At 44.9% G+C, this 19,333-nt stretch overlaps 8 protein-coding genes across 8 annotated transcripts; 2 read left to right on the top strand and 6 right to left on the bottom strand. All coding sequences in view use genetic code 12, as the record gives it.

Moving 5' to 3' along the window:
* Positions 1–5: 5 nt before the first annotated feature.
* MCM6 (MCM DNA helicase complex subunit mcm6) lies at positions 6–3,657 on the bottom strand (the record flags this gene model as incomplete). Its single annotated transcript, XM_006689675.2, has 2 exons — positions 6–2,652; positions 2,915–3,657. The coding sequence occupies 2 exons, from the start codon at positions 3,655–3,657 to the stop codon at positions 6–8; spliced, it is 3,390 nt and encodes a 1,129-aa protein (XP_006689738.2).
* A 206-nt stretch (positions 3,658–3,863) lies between these two features.
* SEF1 (suppressor protein sef1) lies at positions 3,864–6,485 on the bottom strand (the record flags this gene model as incomplete). Its single annotated transcript, XM_066157716.1, has 1 exon — positions 3,864–6,485. One exon carries the CDS (start codon positions 6,483–6,485, stop codon positions 3,864–3,866), a length of 2,622 nt encoding a protein of 873 aa, XP_066013813.1.
* Positions 6,486–6,858: 373 nt separating this feature from the next.
* On the bottom strand, positions 6,859–7,872 carry rhp51 (RecA recombinase Rhp51; the record flags this gene model as incomplete). Its single annotated transcript, XM_066157715.1, has 1 exon — positions 6,859–7,872. The coding sequence occupies one exon, from the start codon at positions 7,870–7,872 to the stop codon at positions 6,859–6,861; it is 1,014 nt and encodes a 337-aa protein (XP_066013812.1).
* A 113-nt stretch (positions 7,873–7,985) lies between these two features.
* PSN45_001717 (ubiquitin carboxyl-terminal hydrolase) lies at positions 7,986–10,583 on the bottom strand (the record flags this gene model as incomplete). Its single annotated transcript, XM_006689676.2, has 1 exon — positions 7,986–10,583. The coding sequence occupies one exon, from the start codon at positions 10,581–10,583 to the stop codon at positions 7,986–7,988; it is 2,598 nt and encodes an 865-aa protein (XP_006689739.1).
* A 110-nt stretch (positions 10,584–10,693) lies between these two features.
* Positions 10,694–13,616, bottom strand: BAS1 (myb-like DNA-binding protein bas1; the record flags this gene model as incomplete). The annotated part of the gene is made up of 2 exons (XM_006689677.2): positions 10,694–12,574; positions 12,714–13,616. 2 exons carry the CDS (start codon positions 13,614–13,616, stop codon positions 10,694–10,696), a joined length of 2,784 nt encoding a protein of 927 aa, XP_006689740.2.
* A 138-nt stretch (positions 13,617–13,754) lies between these two features.
* Positions 13,755–15,509, bottom strand: GYP1 (GTPase-activating protein; the record flags this gene model as incomplete). Its single annotated transcript, XM_066157714.1, has 1 exon — positions 13,755–15,509. One exon carries the CDS (start codon positions 15,507–15,509, stop codon positions 13,755–13,757), a length of 1,755 nt encoding a protein of 584 aa, XP_066013811.1.
* A 598-nt stretch (positions 15,510–16,107) lies between these two features.
* Positions 16,108–17,211, top strand: PSN45_001714 (uncharacterized protein; the record flags this gene model as incomplete). Its single annotated transcript, XM_006690329.1, has 1 exon — positions 16,108–17,211. One exon carries the CDS (start codon positions 16,108–16,110, stop codon positions 17,209–17,211), a length of 1,104 nt encoding a protein of 367 aa, XP_006690392.1.
* A 397-nt stretch (positions 17,212–17,608) lies between these two features.
* On the top strand, positions 17,609–19,312 carry PSN45_001713 (uncharacterized protein; the record flags this gene model as incomplete). Its single annotated transcript, XM_006689679.2, has 1 exon — positions 17,609–19,312. One exon carries the CDS (start codon positions 17,609–17,611, stop codon positions 19,310–19,312), a length of 1,704 nt encoding a protein of 567 aa, XP_006689742.1.
* Positions 19,313–19,333: the final 21 nt, after the last annotated feature.

The following is a 19,333-nucleotide window of genomic DNA, read 5'->3' as shown; positions in this document are numbered from 1 at the left end:
CACGATCACTCAGTATCATCAGCTTCATCAACAGAAGCAGGATTCTGATCAAAGAAATCCAAAATTTGGCAATTGGGATGTAAAACATACACTGACTTGCTGCTTTCAGGGTCTTCGCTTAACTCATCATTCTGAGTTATATACATCAAAATCTTGTCTTTGACTAATCTCTTCAAAACCTTATAGCATAAAGCTCTTTCCTGATAGTATTCTAATTCGCTGTTGATTTCGTCTTCCTTTTGGGTCAAATACCATTCAGCCAATTCGTCTCCCGTCAAACCATCACCCTCCAGATTGTCATCCTCAATTACCCGTTTCACAATCAAGTTCATAATCGATACATACTTGTCATAAGTGATTGTAACTGATTTTTGAACTCTGTCTGCATCATCAACATTATCACCAGCGTTGTAGTTGTCGTTGTTGTTATCATTATTGTCATCATCATTGTTGCCATCGTCTGCATTTTGATCCTCCTCATCATCATCATCAATGTGCACATCATCCATTTCCACTCTGATAATACTTTGTCTCAATAAATCGTAAGCTTCAGCAACAAAACTAGGTGTGATTTCCGCAGTACAGTTTGCTTTAGCAATAGCTTCACTTAACCTAACCATACTTTCTAACTGTCTCACAGTAATTCTATAAGAAGATCTTCCTAACCCTTGGGCATCGTCGTTTCTTAATTCCTTGTACTTTTCAACCAAAAAATTCCTAGCATCCTTGGTCAACTTTGGCTTAAAAGTCTTAGCATACTTGATATATCTTGATAATTCCTCAGCCGAATATGGTGGATCGATAGCACCATCACGTAACATGTGAAGGTCAACGATGTGAGAAGCCAATTGAGTATCAATTCTTTCGTTACAATCATCCAAAATGACAAAAAACAAATCAAATCTAGACATAATAGGTGCTGTCATATTCAAATTGGCTCTTAAACCCATTTTTCTGTTGTATCTACCACCAATTGGATTGGCAGCTGCCAAAATAGAGGTTCTGGCATTTAAGGTGGCGTGTATACCAGCTTTAGCAATGGAAATGGTTTGTTGTTCCATAGCTTCGTGAATTGCCACTTGATCGGACAAATCCATCTTATCAAATTCATCAATACAACAAATACCATTATCAGCCAACATTAATGCACCCGCTTCAATAGTAAATTCATTACTCTCTTCATCCTTAACAACCGCAGCTGTCAAACCGGCTGCACTAGAGGCTTTACCAGAAGTATAGACAGATCTAGGAGAGAATGCACAAACATATTTCAAGAATTGGGACTTGGAAGTGGATGGGTCACCAACCACACAAATGTTTATATCACCTCTCAAGTTGATTCCATCAATAGTTTTCTTATGAACACCTCCCAATAATTGTAATAAGATCCCCTTTTTGACAACTTCATGTCCAAAAACTGCTGGAGCAACAGACTGGACCAATTTATCGTAAATATAGTTGTCCTTTACCATAACTTTCAATTGGTTGACTTCAGCATCAGTTAAAGAAGTTAAGAAGGCTTCTTGATCATCAACATCTTCACTAGTGTGAGATTCATTTTCTTCATCCTTGTTAGACATAGAACTGACGTGACAGGCAAAGAAAGCTAATTTATAAGTTAAGTCTCTCACACCCAATGATCTCAACCCAGTGATACCAGTATTCAACTCACTACTTTGGTTTCTGTTTTCCTTGATACTCTGAGGCTTAACACCGGGGAACCCCAATTGCGAGATATCTGGAATAACAATTTCAGTACCAGTGAATTTGCATTTGTCACCAGGTTTAGCTTTTTCAACGGTTTCACCTCTCAAGATGACATCCAAAGTTCTGGGCATGGAACCAGTTGGAATTTCACTAGAGTTTTCCTGGATTCTAACTTTTTGCCAATCAACAAACTGGGACTTTCCAATGTTTAATGTCCAGTAACTCTGATTTTCACAGGAAGGACACGAAGTGGGTTCAGTGTACTTAAAGATTTGTTCCACATTTTCAACAATAGCCGAACACATATCACAAGTGAAACTAGCCTTGTATAATTCTGGTCTGACTTCGGAAGTTCTGGTGATGGTTCCACTGATAGCCATTAACGAACCGATTTTTTCGGTCTTGATATCTCTGATTCTATTCAAAGTAGGCAAGTTGTAGAAAGAAAGCTGGAAAACTCGTTCATTCAGCTGGGATGAGGTAGTGCTTCCACTCTCGTTGGATTCGTTTTCTTCTGCGTTGGTACCAATCATAGAAACATATAATAAGTTGGGAGCATACTTTTTGATCAAATTCTTGATACCTTTGACCAAAAATGGGTGGAATCGGTAGTATTGTTCCAAAATAGCATTAGCCAAAACTCCATTCTCACGATCCATCAAGTGTTGGAAATCAACATATAAAGTCGAAAGCTCATAGTTTTTCATGTCGTCAATTTGGTTCACGTAAAATCGTTCGACTTCATTGGAATCACTAGTAGTTGTGAATTCATCCAAGAATAATTCGAAGCTTTCTCTGACTTTTTCAGCAGTCACATCAACCACCTTGGGAACTTGTATCTGCCTTCTTCTACCGGAGACAATACTGGATGTTGGGGGTAATTGGGAATCTTGATTGTGCTCGCTGTACAAGTTATTGGACCTGGAAGGCGTGAAAGTACCCGATCTTCCAATTGAAGAGGGAGGCTGTGACGAAAAGAGGCCTGCAGAGTCACTTGGAAGTCTATTCGGAGACGAAACAAACGTTGACATGGTGCTTAGAATCTTATGGGAAAAGAACTGATGAATAAAACCAGAGGGTATACGAAAGAGAAAATCGCGGATGCCAGATGCCAGACGCGTAAGCAATTAATTTTCCCAAACTGGCATAATTACTGGCAACAGCGGTATAGGCACGAACCGTCTTTATATTGGTGATACTTAGTTACTTTAAGCTAGTGGTTCTCAAGTAGTTGAAGTGCTTGGTGAATTCACCAAATTTGGCCTTGGCAGCTTCATCACTCACCGTTGGAGGAATGATAACATCCTGGCCTTGAGTCCAATCAATTGGAGTAACTACTCCATTCTTGTCAGCAGTTTGTAAAGCATCAACAGCTCTTAACACTTCAGCAGAGTTTCTTCCCAAAGATGGTGGGTATGAGATGATGGCTCTGATCTTCTTAGCTGGGTCGATGATGAAAACGGATCTAATGGTTGGCACCAATCCGCTGTTGATGTTTTGCAACTGTTCTTCGGACAACATGTCGTACTTGAAAGCAATTTCTTTGGTGTCATCAGCGATGATGGGGAAGTTGACGGAAGTGTTTTTGTAAGATTCAATGTCCTTGATCCAAGCCTTGTGGCTTTCAACTGGTTCGGTCGACAAACCAATCAACTTGGTACCTTTTTTGGAAAACTCTGGTTCTAATTGGGCAAAAGCACCCAATTCAGTAGTACACACAGGGGTGAAATCGGCGGGGTGGGAGAAGAACACAACCCAGTTGTCACCAATGAACTTGTGGAAGTCAATTTTTCCTTTGGTGGTGTCGACTTCGAAGTTTGGTGCTTCAGATCCAATTCTGATTCTTGGTTGTTTGGACAAATCAAAAGTGATATTTCTGAGTTGAAGGGTTTGCAATTGGACAGCAGGTCTGAAGGATCTGGGAGAGGTTTTAAGCAATTGTCTAAACATTTTGGTAAGTAAGAAGAATGAATAGGTTGAATTTTACTGGAGTTTGTGGCAAGTTGGTCGGTTATTAAGTAGATGATTGCTACATCTCACGTGAACGGGGCTCGAATGAGAAGATCGATTTTTCACTTTGGGTTCCACACGCACACCCACCATACATTTCTCATCGTTCATTCAAGTCACTTTAATTAATATATACAATACAAACATTAGTTTTCAGGCATCATGCTGGCACCAAACCAGCCCAAAAAGTCGTCATCTTGATAATTGTCATTATTGATCCAGCCGTCTGATTGTTGCTGGAAAAAGGTATCTAACTGGTCATTAACGAATGGGGTAGTTTCACCATTGTCGACTAGAAGACTATTCTGAGTAAAAATACCATCATTATTAGTAGGTTCCAATAAATTCATAGAGTTCGACACAGGAACTATGTTTGATCTTATTTCGTTCAGTTGCAGGGACATCTGGGGCTTTGGAATATCGGGTGACATTAGAGGAAGAGGTGATTGAGCACTTGAAAGTACTGTAATACCATCAGAGTCTTTATTCTTATCGTTAATAGACCCAGTAGCTTCAAGCATAGACAAGGGGATTCCATTGATTTCGATCTTTTTATTCTTACTTGATTTGGCTTTCTCTTTGGCTTGGTTCATGGCCAGATCTGTAGGAACCAAGGTGGTAACCGTAGTTCCATTAGGAGTGGTGGTGATAATGGTTTTAAAATCATCTTTGGTGATTTGGTTGTAGAATGGCAATGGTGCGATTCTTCTATCTCCATCGGTGAGCTTCTTGGGAATCTTCCCGTTTTGTGCTTGATCTGGGTTTTGCTTATCTTGAAGAGTACGTCTTCTTGCTTCATGGACACACCATACTAAATCATAGAACAACGAAGCAGTCAAATGGCTTCTCATCTTGCTGATTATGGAAGTTTCATCATCATTGTTGAATACATCGGGGTAAGTATACAATACAATGTTCAAGTTCTCCAATACTTTGGCAGTTCTGGAGATATCATTCTGTAAGTCTTTCCAAGAAGATAAAGTGTTTCTTAATAACCGATGAACCGTGACAATCGACTGCCTTGACCTATCGACGTATTTATCGATTAAGTAGCGTGATAAATGTAACTTGAACAACAAAAACACCGAATAACTTAAGGCTTGTCTGACATAAATCGGTAATTCGATCAACAAGAACTGATTACTGTTGACCATTTGTGACACCATGGTGATGATTCTAGTTGATGACAAGTAAGCAGAACTGACATATTTGACTTGATCTTCAATTGGAGTACCAGGCAAAAACGCAAACCCACAGATCATCAACTTTAAATATAAGTAATAAATCTCAGTGGCATCGTCATCGATATTCAATTTAAATTTGAGTCTGTCCAATTCCCTGTCCAAAATATTCAACGAGCCAGCTCTATTGGATGGTTCCAATAACCCATCAGGTCTGGTGACGGAGATTCCCATCACATTGACCAATTTACATTGGAAGATCGACAAAGAAATAAGACACCTGAAGCTTTTTGGAAGTCTTGAGTCAATTCTGGCGTTTTCCAATAAATAATCGGTGGTATTGATAGCAGGAGGTAACCCTAAAGATGACGACCAGAACTGTTCACAGAAGAATACTGCCAACCAACTTCTAGTCCTCCACTTCTCAGAGTCTGGGCCCAAGCTCACCTGAGTCCTCGAGAATTCCTTAATGAATTCACCCCCACGATGTAAACCAAGCTGCAAAGACAAGTTTTTAGCCAAGCCAATAAACCGATAAGACGCATCGTCCAAGACTTTCTCATTGGGTAAAGGCCATATGGAAAGAATAATCAAGGCTTGAATCACGTGCGTCGATCTGGGGGTTCTGATCCAACAGGTTTCAATTGCCAACTGTCTGATCAAAGAACTCAAACTCATGTACAAGGAAGGCTCAGGCTCACTTAAGCACGCGGTTAAAATCACCGACCAGAACAACAATTGGGATTTGTAGTACAATTCGGTTGCGCTATTGGAATTGATAATGGGTAAGAACGGCAAGTACTTGATAATAAATCTGTCGTGCAATTCATTAGCCTTCTCCAAGGGCAAGTGTACATCCCCCAAGATGAACTCTTCGATGGCCGGGGAGGTTTCGGCATGGTTTTGTGGAGATGCTTGTGAGGGAGAGTTATCCGAGTTATCCTTAACATGGATACCCAAGTGATGGTTTAAACTTATATCGCTCATTCTGGGCGACATGGGGGGGTTTGAATAGGGGGTGACATCACCGGAGGGCGTATACTCCAGGTGATACGTAGCGATGGCCGGGCTTTGTGCTGCCATCGATGGCATGTTGTAATTGTTTTGGTGAGTCAAGGCCTGGGTTAAAAGGGTTTCATTGCGGGTTAACATCTCGATTTTGGCCTTCAAGTCGTCGACATCACTCTTCAACGACTGGATCTGACTTCCCTTCTTGGGTCTAAATTGAGGATCGATTTCACAGCTCAAACCCATACGTTCACATCGTTGACACGGGTTGGGATAGTTTTCAGAAGCGTTACATTTGATCTTGTGCTGCCTGCAGAAAGTACAAGAGGTGACGGGTCTGTGGCCGGTGGGTTTGGAACTCGAGTGGGATTCCTTCTTAATTTTTGATTTTTTGATGTCGTTGGCACTGGAAGAAGACCGTTTAATAGGAGGTAACGACAGACGAGAACTTGGCCCGTTTATTCCTGACAACGCGGGATTCTGGGAGTTGAGACCTCGTTGGGATTGGAGCCCCGTGGGACTCTGACTGGCAGAGGGTGAGGGCTTGGGTAAGATGGACTTGATCTTGGATTTATCCATGGTGGTTATAATTATGTTGAGTAGAAATACACCAAATGGCTAACCTTAAGTTTTAAAATTTTTTTCCTGGGACTCGGGATTGCACGTCCATGAGAACTGATGAAAAAGATAAAAATTTTACGTGCGGCGCAAAGACCGTTCTAGTCATACACACTACTGACAGCCACGAAAAAAATCTCTTGGGAGCTCCGCCAATAGGGGGGATTATAGCCTGGAGGTGGTGGCAGGGGGACAAAAGTTTCAAGTGGGTGGGGGCAAAAAATTGTGTTACGGGCTGTTGTCAGTCCGCGGATGGCCGATCCGAGACATATTACATCTCATACTTCAACAAACATTAACCATAAATTAACATACAGGAACCATATACATAAATTTACTCCTCTTCTTCCACCTTGGGGTCACCAATGCCATCTTCATAGATGGCAAATACACAATCACTTTCGGGCAAACACGGAGAGTCATAAATCTTACAGATTCTCTGTTCAGCCCTACCTTTTTTGAAGGATAATCGGGTGGTGGAAGAGTGAGCAATAATGTTACCTCCGATAGGCTTTTTGGGGTCGGGGTTGAACATAGAAGCTGACCCATCGACCTGAGCCACTACCTGATTGGTGATCACCACTGCTATTCCAAACTCGTCGGCCAACCGTTGCAACGTTCTCATGTACTTGGCCACATGGGTTTGCCGAGCCGACAACTCAGCTCTACCACTGTAATCGGTACGGTACAAGCTCATAATTGAGTCCACGATAAGTAAACTGAATCGTGATTCAGCCATCATTTGGGCTGCGAGATTCAATAACTGGAACTGGTGTTCGGCATTATAAGCTCTGGCATATGCCACGTTATCCAAGCAGTCATCAGGATTCAACCCGTACCGTTGGGCAATAGACACCAATCTGACGGGCCGGAAGGTTCCTTCTGTATCGATGTAAAGACACTTTCCTTCACCTCCACCCATGTCAATGGGCAACTGGCACGTGACAGCCAACGTGTGGCACAACTGGGATTTACCAGTTCTGAATTCACCAAAAACTTCGGTGATGGATCCGGTCTCGATGCCTCCACCGAGTAAAGTGTCTAATTGCTTGGATCCAGTGGTGAGACAAATCAATTCGGACCGACGACTGTGGAACTCCGAGGCGGTGGTGAATCCTAAGGGGACTACCTTGGCGGCCTCCTGGCCGATTTTGTCGGCCTTGGCTTCACTGATTCCTTTTACTAAAAGTAAAGCTTTCTTGGGTGTATACGCGATACTCTCAATGGTGTGGTACCCTTCTGCCTTTAACTTTTTGATGTCATTCATGGTGATCCCGTTACCTTCCAACTGCTCGATGAGCAAGGGACCAGAATTATCTTCATCTTCGGCAAGTTCTTGCGATGTCATTGTATGTTTGAGGTGTGGATTATATATTTATGATTTAATACGCGACGGGCTTTTGTAAATAGACTCGCGCCAAAAATTTGTAAACAATGTGGATGCTTCTCCATAAATCCCAACTAAACCCTTTGGTAGCACAACACATACACGTCACGTGAGCTGGCGATGCGAGCCATCTCAATGTTTAACCGTACCGACTCGTCGTCAAAGTAGCACCAGTACGGTCCCGTGGTGGATTTGTTCACCAATGCTGTGTAATGACCCGACTTGAGATTCCCATAGTGATTTATAAGCCCACACAACCGATACACAATCAACGAGTCCTCACCCGAATAGTTGTTGAACCGGAGCTCGAGCGGGTACGTGATGACGGTGTCGAGTTTGTCGGTTAAGTTATGCATGGAAAATCGGGATAAATGGATGAACAACACGGGAGGAAGCTTAATGAAGTTTAGTTTCTTTGTAGAGTATGATGCCCCATGCTTGATGAGTTTGGAACTCTTATCCCTTTTGGTGGGGGACTTGCTTCTCCTACTGAGCCTGAAGATCCCTTGCCTTTTGGTGAATACTGGATGGGTGTCAAGTACACTATGATCTACATCAGAACCTCCGGTCTTATGGCACTTGGGACAGTTCCAAGCATTATCACCACTTAAAATCTCATCCTGGGTATAATATCTAAGACAGTCAGAAATGTCCACTGACTGATGATTGTTGTTGGGAATAGGAAGTGAAAGAATCGTGAAGGGTGAGTAATTGATCGATTCAAAGTTACACTTGTTGCACACAAGCTTGTTTTGCAAGTGTCCTTCAAACATATCATGGATTGGAGAACTACCTTCAAACTCTATCAACAGCTTATACCACTTAAAATATCCTTCCAACTCATTATTGGGGATGTGGATTTTCCACATCCTCATGTAATTTTCGAATATAAGCACATTCAAATCTTCACTAGGCATGGATTTGTTGCTGAGTTCTTCATGAAGTCTATCTAAAATGAACAAGAGGAACTCCTGAGAGTCCTGTTGCTCGTAGGGAATGTTCAAATCGGGTTTCAAAAGTGACGAGACTCGAATGAATTTGGTGGGTGCAATCGAAGCACCACCATGCATACCAAACGACTTTAAGAGCCCAGAAATCGCCTCACTTAGAAGTACTGTATCCTTTGAGTTGTTCCTTGGATTCTTCTTAGCGGTGATAAACTTGGGGTCTTTAATATACTTGTTGTATTGCAGGTTGCTGAAAAGACGTTTGAACTGGTCAACCCCAAACAACGTCTGGATGGTAGAGTTGATATAACACGAGGATCCAAAGTTCTTTAGACCACATATTGAAAGCTCGTTCATGTACTGGAGTCGTTGTTGTCTCTGTCTAGCATGATCTTCATGGATCATCTGCTGTTGAGTGAGACGAGGATTCGCATATACTTGAGGAGGGGGAACCGTGGGTTGTAGCTGTGGAGTATTGAAAGCCATTGGAAGCGGTTGATGTTGGTACTGGAACATTTGCAGAGGTGGTGGTTGCGAGTATGCTTGTTGAACTTGTGGAGGAGGCACCTGGGGAGGTCTCAGGTACTGGTAAGCACCTTGATATGGCTCTGTCCTATATGTCTTTAATGGTGGTGTTGGCTTTGTGATGGGATTCTCTGTGAAATAGAGATCATCGGTATTGGGCCGCCTGTCCAATGGGTATGGAGGTTCTTCTATATGTACTTCGGATTTCAACGGATATGGAGTCAGTGAACTGATTGAAGAGGTCGAATTGTTCTTCTTTTCATCCATATTAATAAGCGGTAGACCCGGAGGTAGCGAAGTGGGGATCGGGGGTCGAGAGGTTCCATTAACTACTACTTCAGTGTTGTTAGTAGTTCCATTGGGTTTAGGGGCCGGAGTTATATGCTTAAGAGGATCAGTCATAGTGGATTCCGGTGAAAACTTGATGGAGGGAAACCTGGTGGTGAACTCGTTAATTGAATCAGTGGATCTATCTTCCAAAGACTCGTCTGAGTTATTGTGAATGGCTAGTTTGTCTAAGTTGGAAGTGAGATTGTAGCTATTGGAGGATCTAGCCAACTTCTTAGCTTTTGGTTCCAAGTCCTCAGGTTCCAAGACCTCAGGCTCTGAGACTTCAGGGTCTGAGACTTCGGGGTCTGATTCAAGTGAGTCAGGCTCCGGGCTTGAAAGTACTCGTCGTTCATAGTGATCCTTTTGCTTCAAGTAGTCAATATACTCGTAGAGCCAGTCATACAACTCATTCACATCGAACTTCAACAAGTTTCGGTCCCCCAAGTATTCAAGAATCAATTTTCTTAGCTCCAGTAGCGGGAACTGATACGCCTGGCTGCTGATCAACTCATCCGTATTATAGAATGCAAATACATTTAGGTAAATGATGAAATCATATTCGTTTGTCTTGATAAATTGGTCAAACCCTTCGAAATGCAACATGATGAAACTGTTGATGAAATAATTGAAGATCAAGTACCCCTTGATATAACTTTTGAGGCTCATCACATCACCATCGACTGAAGCAGCCAGGTTTTCATATAACATTTCACAGTAATCGATCAAATCAAATACCGATTTGTTTCGCAAGTTCTTGTCCAATTGCAAAGTTCGGAACTCTTCGTTGATTAGCTTGTAATAGTATCGCTTCACTTCATTGGGCCCCACGGTTTTTGAGGTGTGGCCATTGGGCTTTTCGCCAGGGTTCATTTAATGGTGAAAGGAGGCTTGTGGTTTCTAATGTGTATTAAAATGTTTGTACAAATTCGCACTGCTGCTGCACACAGACGGTAGCTGCAATGGGAATTACTATATTACAATTATGAAGGGTTAAAGGGCATCATGCCAAAGCTTCCTAGGAGATTTTCGTAGACAAAGTTGTAGCCATCGTGATCATGATCGTTTTCATGGTTGCTGCTTCCGGGACTGTGCTTTTCCTGGGAAGCAGTTGGGGGGGCCTCTGCCAGCGTCGCGGGAGCTCTGGTGGCAGGGTTGGAGGTACGGGCGGCCGAGTTCGCGGTAGGGTTCGCAGTAGAGGGAACCGGTACCCCAGGCTCAAAATGGGAATTGGATCTCGATTTCCGATAAGATTGGTAGAAGAGCCCGTAAGATCGCATCTCTTCATCCTCTTCCTCATCCTCATCTCGGTTTGTTGGTCGAGGGGCCGCTGGAGTGGGTATATTTGCTTGTGGAGTTGTACCTCCCGTGAAATAGTGTAACGGGTGGTGCTGCGAAACCGGCCGTTGGCCAGAAATATTTCCCTCTCCATCGGTACCACCGTTGGACTTAGGTTCACCACGGGAAGACTGCAGAATATCGGTCAAGTGTCGTATCTGTTCAAAAAAACCACCATCGCCTTCGGATTTGAGTTTCTTAGAGCCGGTGGAGTCTAGGCCATAGTCATTATTCTTCCTTTTCCTCACTACTTCTCCCACCGCAAGCTCTGCTGCTTGGGTGAGCGGCGTTAGGCCCGAAGGCGACTGGGCTTGGCGAATATCACGGCCGTTACGTTCGCTGGCCGTCATCACCGGTGACGATGACGAGGTTAACTTGGGTACCTCTGTTAAAGGAGGTAAGTAGTTGAAATGTTGGAAACGGTGCAACTGGGCTTCGGGCTCTAGAAATATGGACCGGTTGGACGGCTGGACTGGGCCCAAGCCCGGACTGGCCCCGATATTTGCAAAGTCTGGAGGAGAAGCTGCTATATGGTTGAACGGATGAGGAGGGGGGGCATAGTGATGATGGGTGTGCTGGTGAATGTCAAGTTTAAGGCCGTAGGAGTTGGCATAATCGAGTAAGAGGCGCACTGTGGCCTCATCCTTGATGACACCCATATCTTTTGCAGGCGGCATAAACGATGCTGGTGTCGATTCGGAGGGGGTGAGGGTATACCGCCATTCTGCCAGGGTGTGACGCAATTGAGACTGTGACGGGGGGACCAATGGCTGGGCTCCGGTGGACGCCGGCGAGGTAGATGCCGGTGAAACGTCAGCGGTGGCATCCAACACCTCTTTTCTGCTGGTGATTTTTTCCACCTCAGCTGCTATGTGGGGATGGGCTCTGCCTCTAGCCACTCCCAAAGCAATGGTTCTCCATTTATTTCTACACGTCAACGCCGGCCGGTTCTTGAAGTTACTGGCAATACTTCGCCATTTGGTGCCGTGGATACCAATTTGTTTGATAAGTAGCATTTCTTCCTCGCGAGACCAGGGGTTTAAGCGGTCTTTGGTCTTAGGATCCAACACTTCGGTATACCGCTTGGCACATTGATCCATGGTACGTGTTCGTATGTGAGATGCAACCTTCTGCCACGAGGGCCCGAAGCGGGCGTACGCTTCGATCAACTGGTCATCTTCTTCTTTGGTCCACCGGCCTTTGCGTACATTGGGATCAAGAGATGTCACCCATCTCTTCTTATAGTCTTTGGGTTTGCGGTGCTGGTGGGTCAACTTAGACGCCAATAAGTCCCAGTCGATGGTGTCTGCGTCGATTTCACCAAGGTCCACCGCCAGGATCTGTTTCAATGTTCCTATGAGTTCTGCATCATCATCAGGAGTCCATGTGTTTCGAGAAACCTTTCTATAGGTACGAATACCCAAGGATTCGGCCACCGACAAGGGGTCGACTTTGTCGAGCTTCTTCGTGGTGGGTTCCATTGTGGGTTGGGGGAATGGCCTTGGGAAGGTGATATACTCGATGAGCTGGGGTTCTTTGGGGATTAGAAAACAAAACTTCTGGCGGGCGCGCGCCAACCGTTACAAATGATTGTATATTTTCACCTCATATTTGGTTGTTTTCGATTAAGCGTAATAGGTTTCGAAGAAGCATGGCAATGGTGACCTTACCAATGGATGGCACGTAGAGAGCGGCCTTGAGCTTGATATCATCGTTGAAGTTTCGGGCACTGGAGAAGTTAACAATCGTGGTGCCGTTGGTCACCAACTGGCTGTCAAATTTATAGTGGTCAGAAGGTACTCCCGTGATAATCACATCACAGGTGGGGGCCAAATTGTCGATACTGGCGGTGGCACTGTCCAAGTCAATGACCTTATGCTTTTGTTCCAGTAGATCGTCACCACGAGTAAACTGTTGGATATTATTGATATCCACCGAGTAGACAGTGGCCCCGTCGTTGGCCAAAAGCGCTGCCAATGGCCTACCGACAATTTCAGACCGATTAACCACCATGATTTTCTTGCCGTATAACCGGTTACCGTACGGTAAGATCTTGTTGTAGATACCCAAGTATTCCAAAATCTTGACGATTGCTAACGGAGTACACGGTAAAATGGATTTTTTGCGGTTGGTGGGAGGGTCCAAGAACCGGATATTATGATACAAATTCTTATAGTACAAGTAGTTCAACCCTTCCACGTCCTTCTCTGGACTGATGAGTTGCTGAAGGTACTGATCCTGGTTGTCTCCAAACACCGGGAAATATACCATGATCCCATTGATGGAGTTATCTTGGTTGGCCTTGATCAACTTGTTTTCCAATTGTTGTTTATCACAGTGAACCAACTCGTAGTCGAAGCCCAACTCATTACAGGTTTTGCTAGTCCAGTTGGCATACATCAATGCGGCCGGGTCGCCATTGGCCAAAAGCCCCACGATTTTGGGGGCATATCCCAAGGATTTGACCTTGTCAGCTATTTCACTGGTATAGATTTTGGCGATGGTAGAGGCCAAGATGGTTCTACCAGCCGGTTTTTTAGGTTGGGGTTGAACTGGAACATCAGACATGGCTGGGAGGAATTAGGTTGAGCTAATAAGTGTGTTACGAGTGGATAAATTAGGATCTATAAAAGGGCCCTGTATTTAATTAACAGAAGTCAATTGCCGCGAGATGAGACTCTGGAGAAACTCCGTTTTGGTATCTCATCATCTTAAATGAGCAGATGCGTTTTTGTATAAGCTCAGCCATATAAAAGCTTCACTCAACATCAACTCTATATCCTTGTCTGTCCAGTGTGAGGTAGGTGGGTTTTGTAAAAAGAGAATGATTTCCTGGAAATCCTTCTGTTTTAAATCGCTGCTGAACTTGATGAGGAACGCCGCACACACGTAGATATGGAAGTTACTGAATCCCAACGGCGATTCACTTAGATAAGTATCCCACATCCGAATGATCAAGTCGATCGAGAGCTCTCGCATCAAAAGACAATTCATCCACCGAAATGCAAATTGGAGGAACTCGATATTCTCCTGCTCAAAGTGATGGATGAGGTCGATATCGATTTTGCTGATAAGGTTTTTCAAATCCGATACTTGCTTGAGAATACCGGGTTGTTGGTGGATGTAATTGTCGGTGATGGTTTCCAAAAGTCGAGATAAACACCAGTAGGTATCAGCCTCGATGATGGATAAGACTCGAGAACTGATTTGCGTGGGGTCGAGATTATGAAGATTATAGTTGAAAAGCTGGGGGTCGTTCAAGAGAGCTTGTTCTTTGGGGTCATGGGGATCAAGTACATCAGGAATGAACAACATTGAGTCGTCGTCTTCAGGGTTATGGCTGGTTTCGTGGGTTCTCGTACGCTGTAATTGCCAAATGTAGTTGGTGAGGAAGATCTGGAAGAACGGTGTCACCAAGTCGTTTATACCTTGGACGTAACCGGAGGCTGGATGACGGATGGCCCAGAAGTAGAGGATTTTTCTCAAGGATTTCTGCACTTCTGGGTGACCGTATAGCTTGACAGTGGGGTTTGTTCTCTTGACGTCGATTTTAATTTGGTGGTAGATCTGCTTGTCTCGGTTCAAGTTTAGCGACGATGAGCTCATACTTTTGCTATCATCATTATCGAAATTGACCGAGTTTTGCATCAACTTGATGCCATCCAAGTATTCCTGACGCTTGATTTTGAGGGTAGCAGATTGTCTTGATTTGTTTGTCGGCAAGTAACCCAATAAAATCTGCCAACTTATGGCCCGTAAGTTGGAAGGAATTCCATTCCAGGAGAGTTTACGAAGCTCCTGGAGGTTTATATTGGATGATTGGGTTAAAAGGGCCTTGAACTTGAGGAACTTGGTGTTGAGCTGGTTCAACTTGTTGATTTCCAACTTGATTTTCATGTCCTCGAGGTCAATTGAGTCTTTCACCGGTTCTTTTGTGCCCGCAGGAATTGTGAGATCAGGATAAAGTGAGTCCAACATGGGACTGGGATCTAGAAAAGTGTTGCCAAAGCCTTCTCTGCGAACACTGGGCATGTCGGTGTCTACACGAGCGTCGTCGAAGTTTGCGTCCCAGTCGTCGTCGAGATCAGCGTACTTGGCACTAACAACACGTTTGGTGCGAGTGGGCGAGTTGGTTCGCAAAGCTTCAGAAGCGGTGGGAGTGAGCGAATGGGCAAACGACATGTTGGTGGGCCCTGAGAGCGACCGTTTGGGCGAAGCCCTTCTGGCCAATGAGGGATTAGACCGGCTGATTTCATTGGTATTAGGATTTGAGTATGACAAGGATCCGTATATGTTGGAATTTGCTTCGTTGAATTCTGACTGGGGTTGACTGGGAGAAGTGGTTAAGGAGAGGTTTTTGAGGAAAGTGGAGAGGTTCTTTCCTTTGCCGCCTTTTTCACCAAAGATGAACTCGTTGTTGGAGTTGTATACTTGAGACATCTCTTGTTTCTTCTTTCCCATGGTTGATTTTTGTTGAGGTTTGTGCGCACTGGAGAATACGAGGAGGAAGGGAAAGAAGGAACGAAGGAAAGCAGGGAATAAAAGAGACCGGGGGTGGAGAAAAGGGATGAGAGATGGTAGAAGAGATGGAGACGCGAAGGTTAGAGAGAGGTGGTCAAGGAGAGGTGGTCAGGGAGATCATATAGGGAGAGGTGGTTAGGGAGATCGTATAGGGAGGTTGTGGTGCTGGTGCGGCGGTGGTGCTGGTGCGGCGGTGGAGCTCACTGCGGGCGCGTGGCGGGACCATTGGCGGTGGAGCCGTAAAATTAGCGGCGTAACCGCCCACTTTGCACCACGGTACTAGGCGAAGAAACAACAACAATGGCCTTACTATATCCAGATGCGCGTCCCGTCATGTGTCGTCATGTGTCGTCATGTGTGGTCTTACCCACGCGGCCCTATCGTCTTACCCACGCGGCATCCCGACTTGCCCACGCGGTCTCCCGTCATGCCATACCCGCCGAACCGTGACATAATACTCCGCAATTCGCACGCAAACTAAATTACCACGCATTTGCATTGCAGGGGCTTGTTCCAAACATATCAGTACATTGACACCATGGACGAAACATCCCCGTTGATTCCCCAACAGGAGTCACCCTCTAACGCACCCCAAGAACCCCATCCCAAACCCTCGAGAATCACTCACGTCATCATCAGTATGTTGATCGCCGCAGCCATTGGTACCCTCACCCTCCACCACCTAGGGCAAAATACCGACTTTTCGTACGATCGGTCGACCTTGTTGAAACCCTTGACAGTCAGATTATACACCAACAACATCCGCTACGACAACAAACACTTGGACCCACACGAACGGTCTTGGTCCCATAGAAAACCCTTGATCACCCTGTCGATCCAGTTTAATACCTTTAACACCGACCAGGGAAACGTCGTATGCCTCCAGGAGGTGTTACACAACCAACTAGAGGATATCATGTACGGATTGAACAACGACCAGACCGAAGGTGACTGGTCGTACTACGGTGTGGGCCGTACTGATGGAGAGCAGGCAGGAGAGTATGCTCCTATTCTCTTTAAGCATCTGGAATGGATTGTGGCTGACACCAAGACCTTCTGGTTGAGCGAGACGCCCGAGGTGCCCAGCCGCGGGTGGGATGCTGCCTTGGAGCGGATCGTGACGATGGTGACGTTACAGTCCAAAATGAACCCGCTCATCAAGTTAAACTTCTTCAATACCCACTATGACCACCGCGGGGTCATGGCTCGCAGAGAAAGCAGTAAGTTGATTGTCGAAAAGATGAAGAACTATAACAACTACCCGTCATTTCTCTGTGGTGACTTCAACACCCAGCCCACCGATGAACCGTACCATATCTTGAAGGACCTGGGATTCAAGGACAGCCGCACATTGGTGGACAAGTTACATCATTATGGCTTCCACCTGACGTTCACCGGGTTTAACCGCCACGAAGAAGTCAACACCATCATCGACTACATCTGGGCCCCCTATTTTGCCTTGAACGGCAATCGGCAACCATCACAAGTGGAAACTCTGGACAAGAATTTTTTCCAGTTTGACTTTCATAGGTACTACCAGATAGGCATTAAGAATTTCGCTATTTTGCACAACTGGTACGATTTCTACATGAGTGACCATCGGCCCGTTAGCGCTGACTACGTGGTATCACTTCGTGTGTAGTCAGAAACGGGAGTAGATATGTGGCCCAAACCTGGGGTGATTTTCCCCGGTAAAAAAACTCGGGTGTGTCTGACACCTATTTAGACTGGTTCTGCTTGATTATGAATAAATGATATTAACCCAACACTCTTAAACTTTATTTGCCCGTTGCTACGGGGCCAACAATAACCATATCTTCCCCCCTCAAGCGGCATCTACCTTGGCCCCATAACCGCGCGCCAACCGCAGGACTTGGGGTGTCAACTCGAGATGTGTACAGGAAAGGGAGCGATCCCGCTAAATACTCCGAAGCCTAATCTGTCAAGAAAAAGGCATCCCCACAGTTTATCGGAGGAATAAGCTTTGGGTATAAAAACAGCAACCCGCTATATTTTCACGTTGCATATTTGTTTGTCAGATGACCAGTGTAATTTCTATTCACTCTCAGTTGGTGGAAGACCATAATCAGCATGTGGTCCATCCACCAACCTTCACCTCCAGAGCCATTAAAAAGTATCTCAAAACCCGGTTCACCACATTGGTGGCATCGAAGAAAGAAAGAAGCTCATATACTTGGGGCCAATACTTTAACCCTTTTCGCCCGTTGGGTGAATTGAACAGACGACAATGGATGTATTTCTTCATTGGGTACTTTGCTTGGACCTGGGACGCATTTGACTTTTTCAGTGTGTCATTGAATGTGGACTCGATTGCTATCGATTTGGGTAAAGAAGTCAAAGATATCACCTGGGGGATCACTTTAGTGCTTATGTTGCGGTCGGTAGGAGCTGCTATTTTTGGGTTGATCGGAGATAGGTACGGCACCAAGTTACCGTATGTGGTGTCATTGGGTTTGTTGGTGGTGCTCCAAATTGGCTGTGGGTTTGTCAAGACCTACAAACAGTTCTTAGGGGTGCGAGCGCTTTTCGGAATTGCCATGGGTGGGGTTTATTCGGTGGCTTTGGGCACTTGCTACGGGTGTAACCCCGAGCCTGTCAAAGATTTGAACCAGGACTATCTTTCCACCATTAACCACGATGAGGTGGGGATTTCCAAAAATGCCCGTGGTATCCTTGGGGGACTCTTTCAACAAGGTTATGCCTTTGGATACCTTTTGGTGGTGGTGTTTAACAGAGCTATTGTCGATAATGTCAATAACGACCACAACCAGGCCTGGAGATCAATTTTCTGGTTTTCTGCCGGGCCCCCAGTCATTTTCATTGTGTGGAGATTGATGTTACCCGAAACTGATGACTATTTGATCAAGAGAGCCAAGATGGAGCTTAGGAAGAGGAAAATTGCCGAAGGTAATGCGGACCCAACTGCTGGACCCATTCAGCCAACCGTCAGAGAAGAGATTGCCGAATTCGTTATCCTGGGAAAAAAGGTCTTGAAGACCTACTGGGCGATGTTCCTCTATACGATTCTTTTGATGGCTGGGTTCAACTTTTTTTCACACGGGTCACAGGATATCTACCCAACTCTCTTGAAGGTGCAATTGGGTTACGGTACCGACAGAGCCACCGTCACCAACAGCGTGGCCAACTTGGGGGCCATTTTTGGAGGGTTCATCTTTGGCCATGTTTCCAACTTCATCGGCAGAAGAATCTCCATTATCATTGCTGCTGTGTTAGCAGGTGCAATGATTTACCCATGGGCTTTCATTAAAGGTTCTGGCATCAACGCTGGCGCCTTTTTCCTTCAAGCTGGGGTGCAAGGGGCTTGGGGGGTGGTTCCCTCCCACTTGTCTGAATTGTCTCCCCCTGACTACAGAACGTTTGTGGTGGGTTTGAGTTACCAGTTGGGTAATTTGGTGTCATCTGCTTCTTCCACCATCGAGTCTACCATTGGTGAAAGATTCCCTATCGTTGCCCCATCCGGTGCACCTACTTACAATTACGCCAAGGTGATGGCGATATTCTTGGGATGCGTAGTGGGTTACTTGATTGTTGTAACCTTATTTGGACCTGAGAATAGAAACGCTTCTTTCGATATTGATCGTGATGAATATGTTGAAGAGTTTGATGATCATGGAATCAAGTCGGACGAGGAGTCTCTTGATGAAGACCACGATAACTTTTCTGTCACAAAACCTATCGAGGCTAATGTCGAAAAGGTATAATTTGATATGATATTTATTTTG

The sequence above is a fragment of the Yamadazyma tenuis genome, chromosome 2 (genome assembly GCF_029203305.1).
Source record: "Yamadazyma tenuis chromosome 2, complete sequence".
In the NCBI taxonomy this organism is placed as follows: Eukaryota; Fungi; Ascomycota; class Pichiomycetes; order Serinales; family Debaryomycetaceae; genus Yamadazyma; species Yamadazyma tenuis.
The sequence above is the reverse complement of the archived record's forward strand: the minus strand, read 5'-3'. Positions and strand labels throughout refer to the sequence as shown.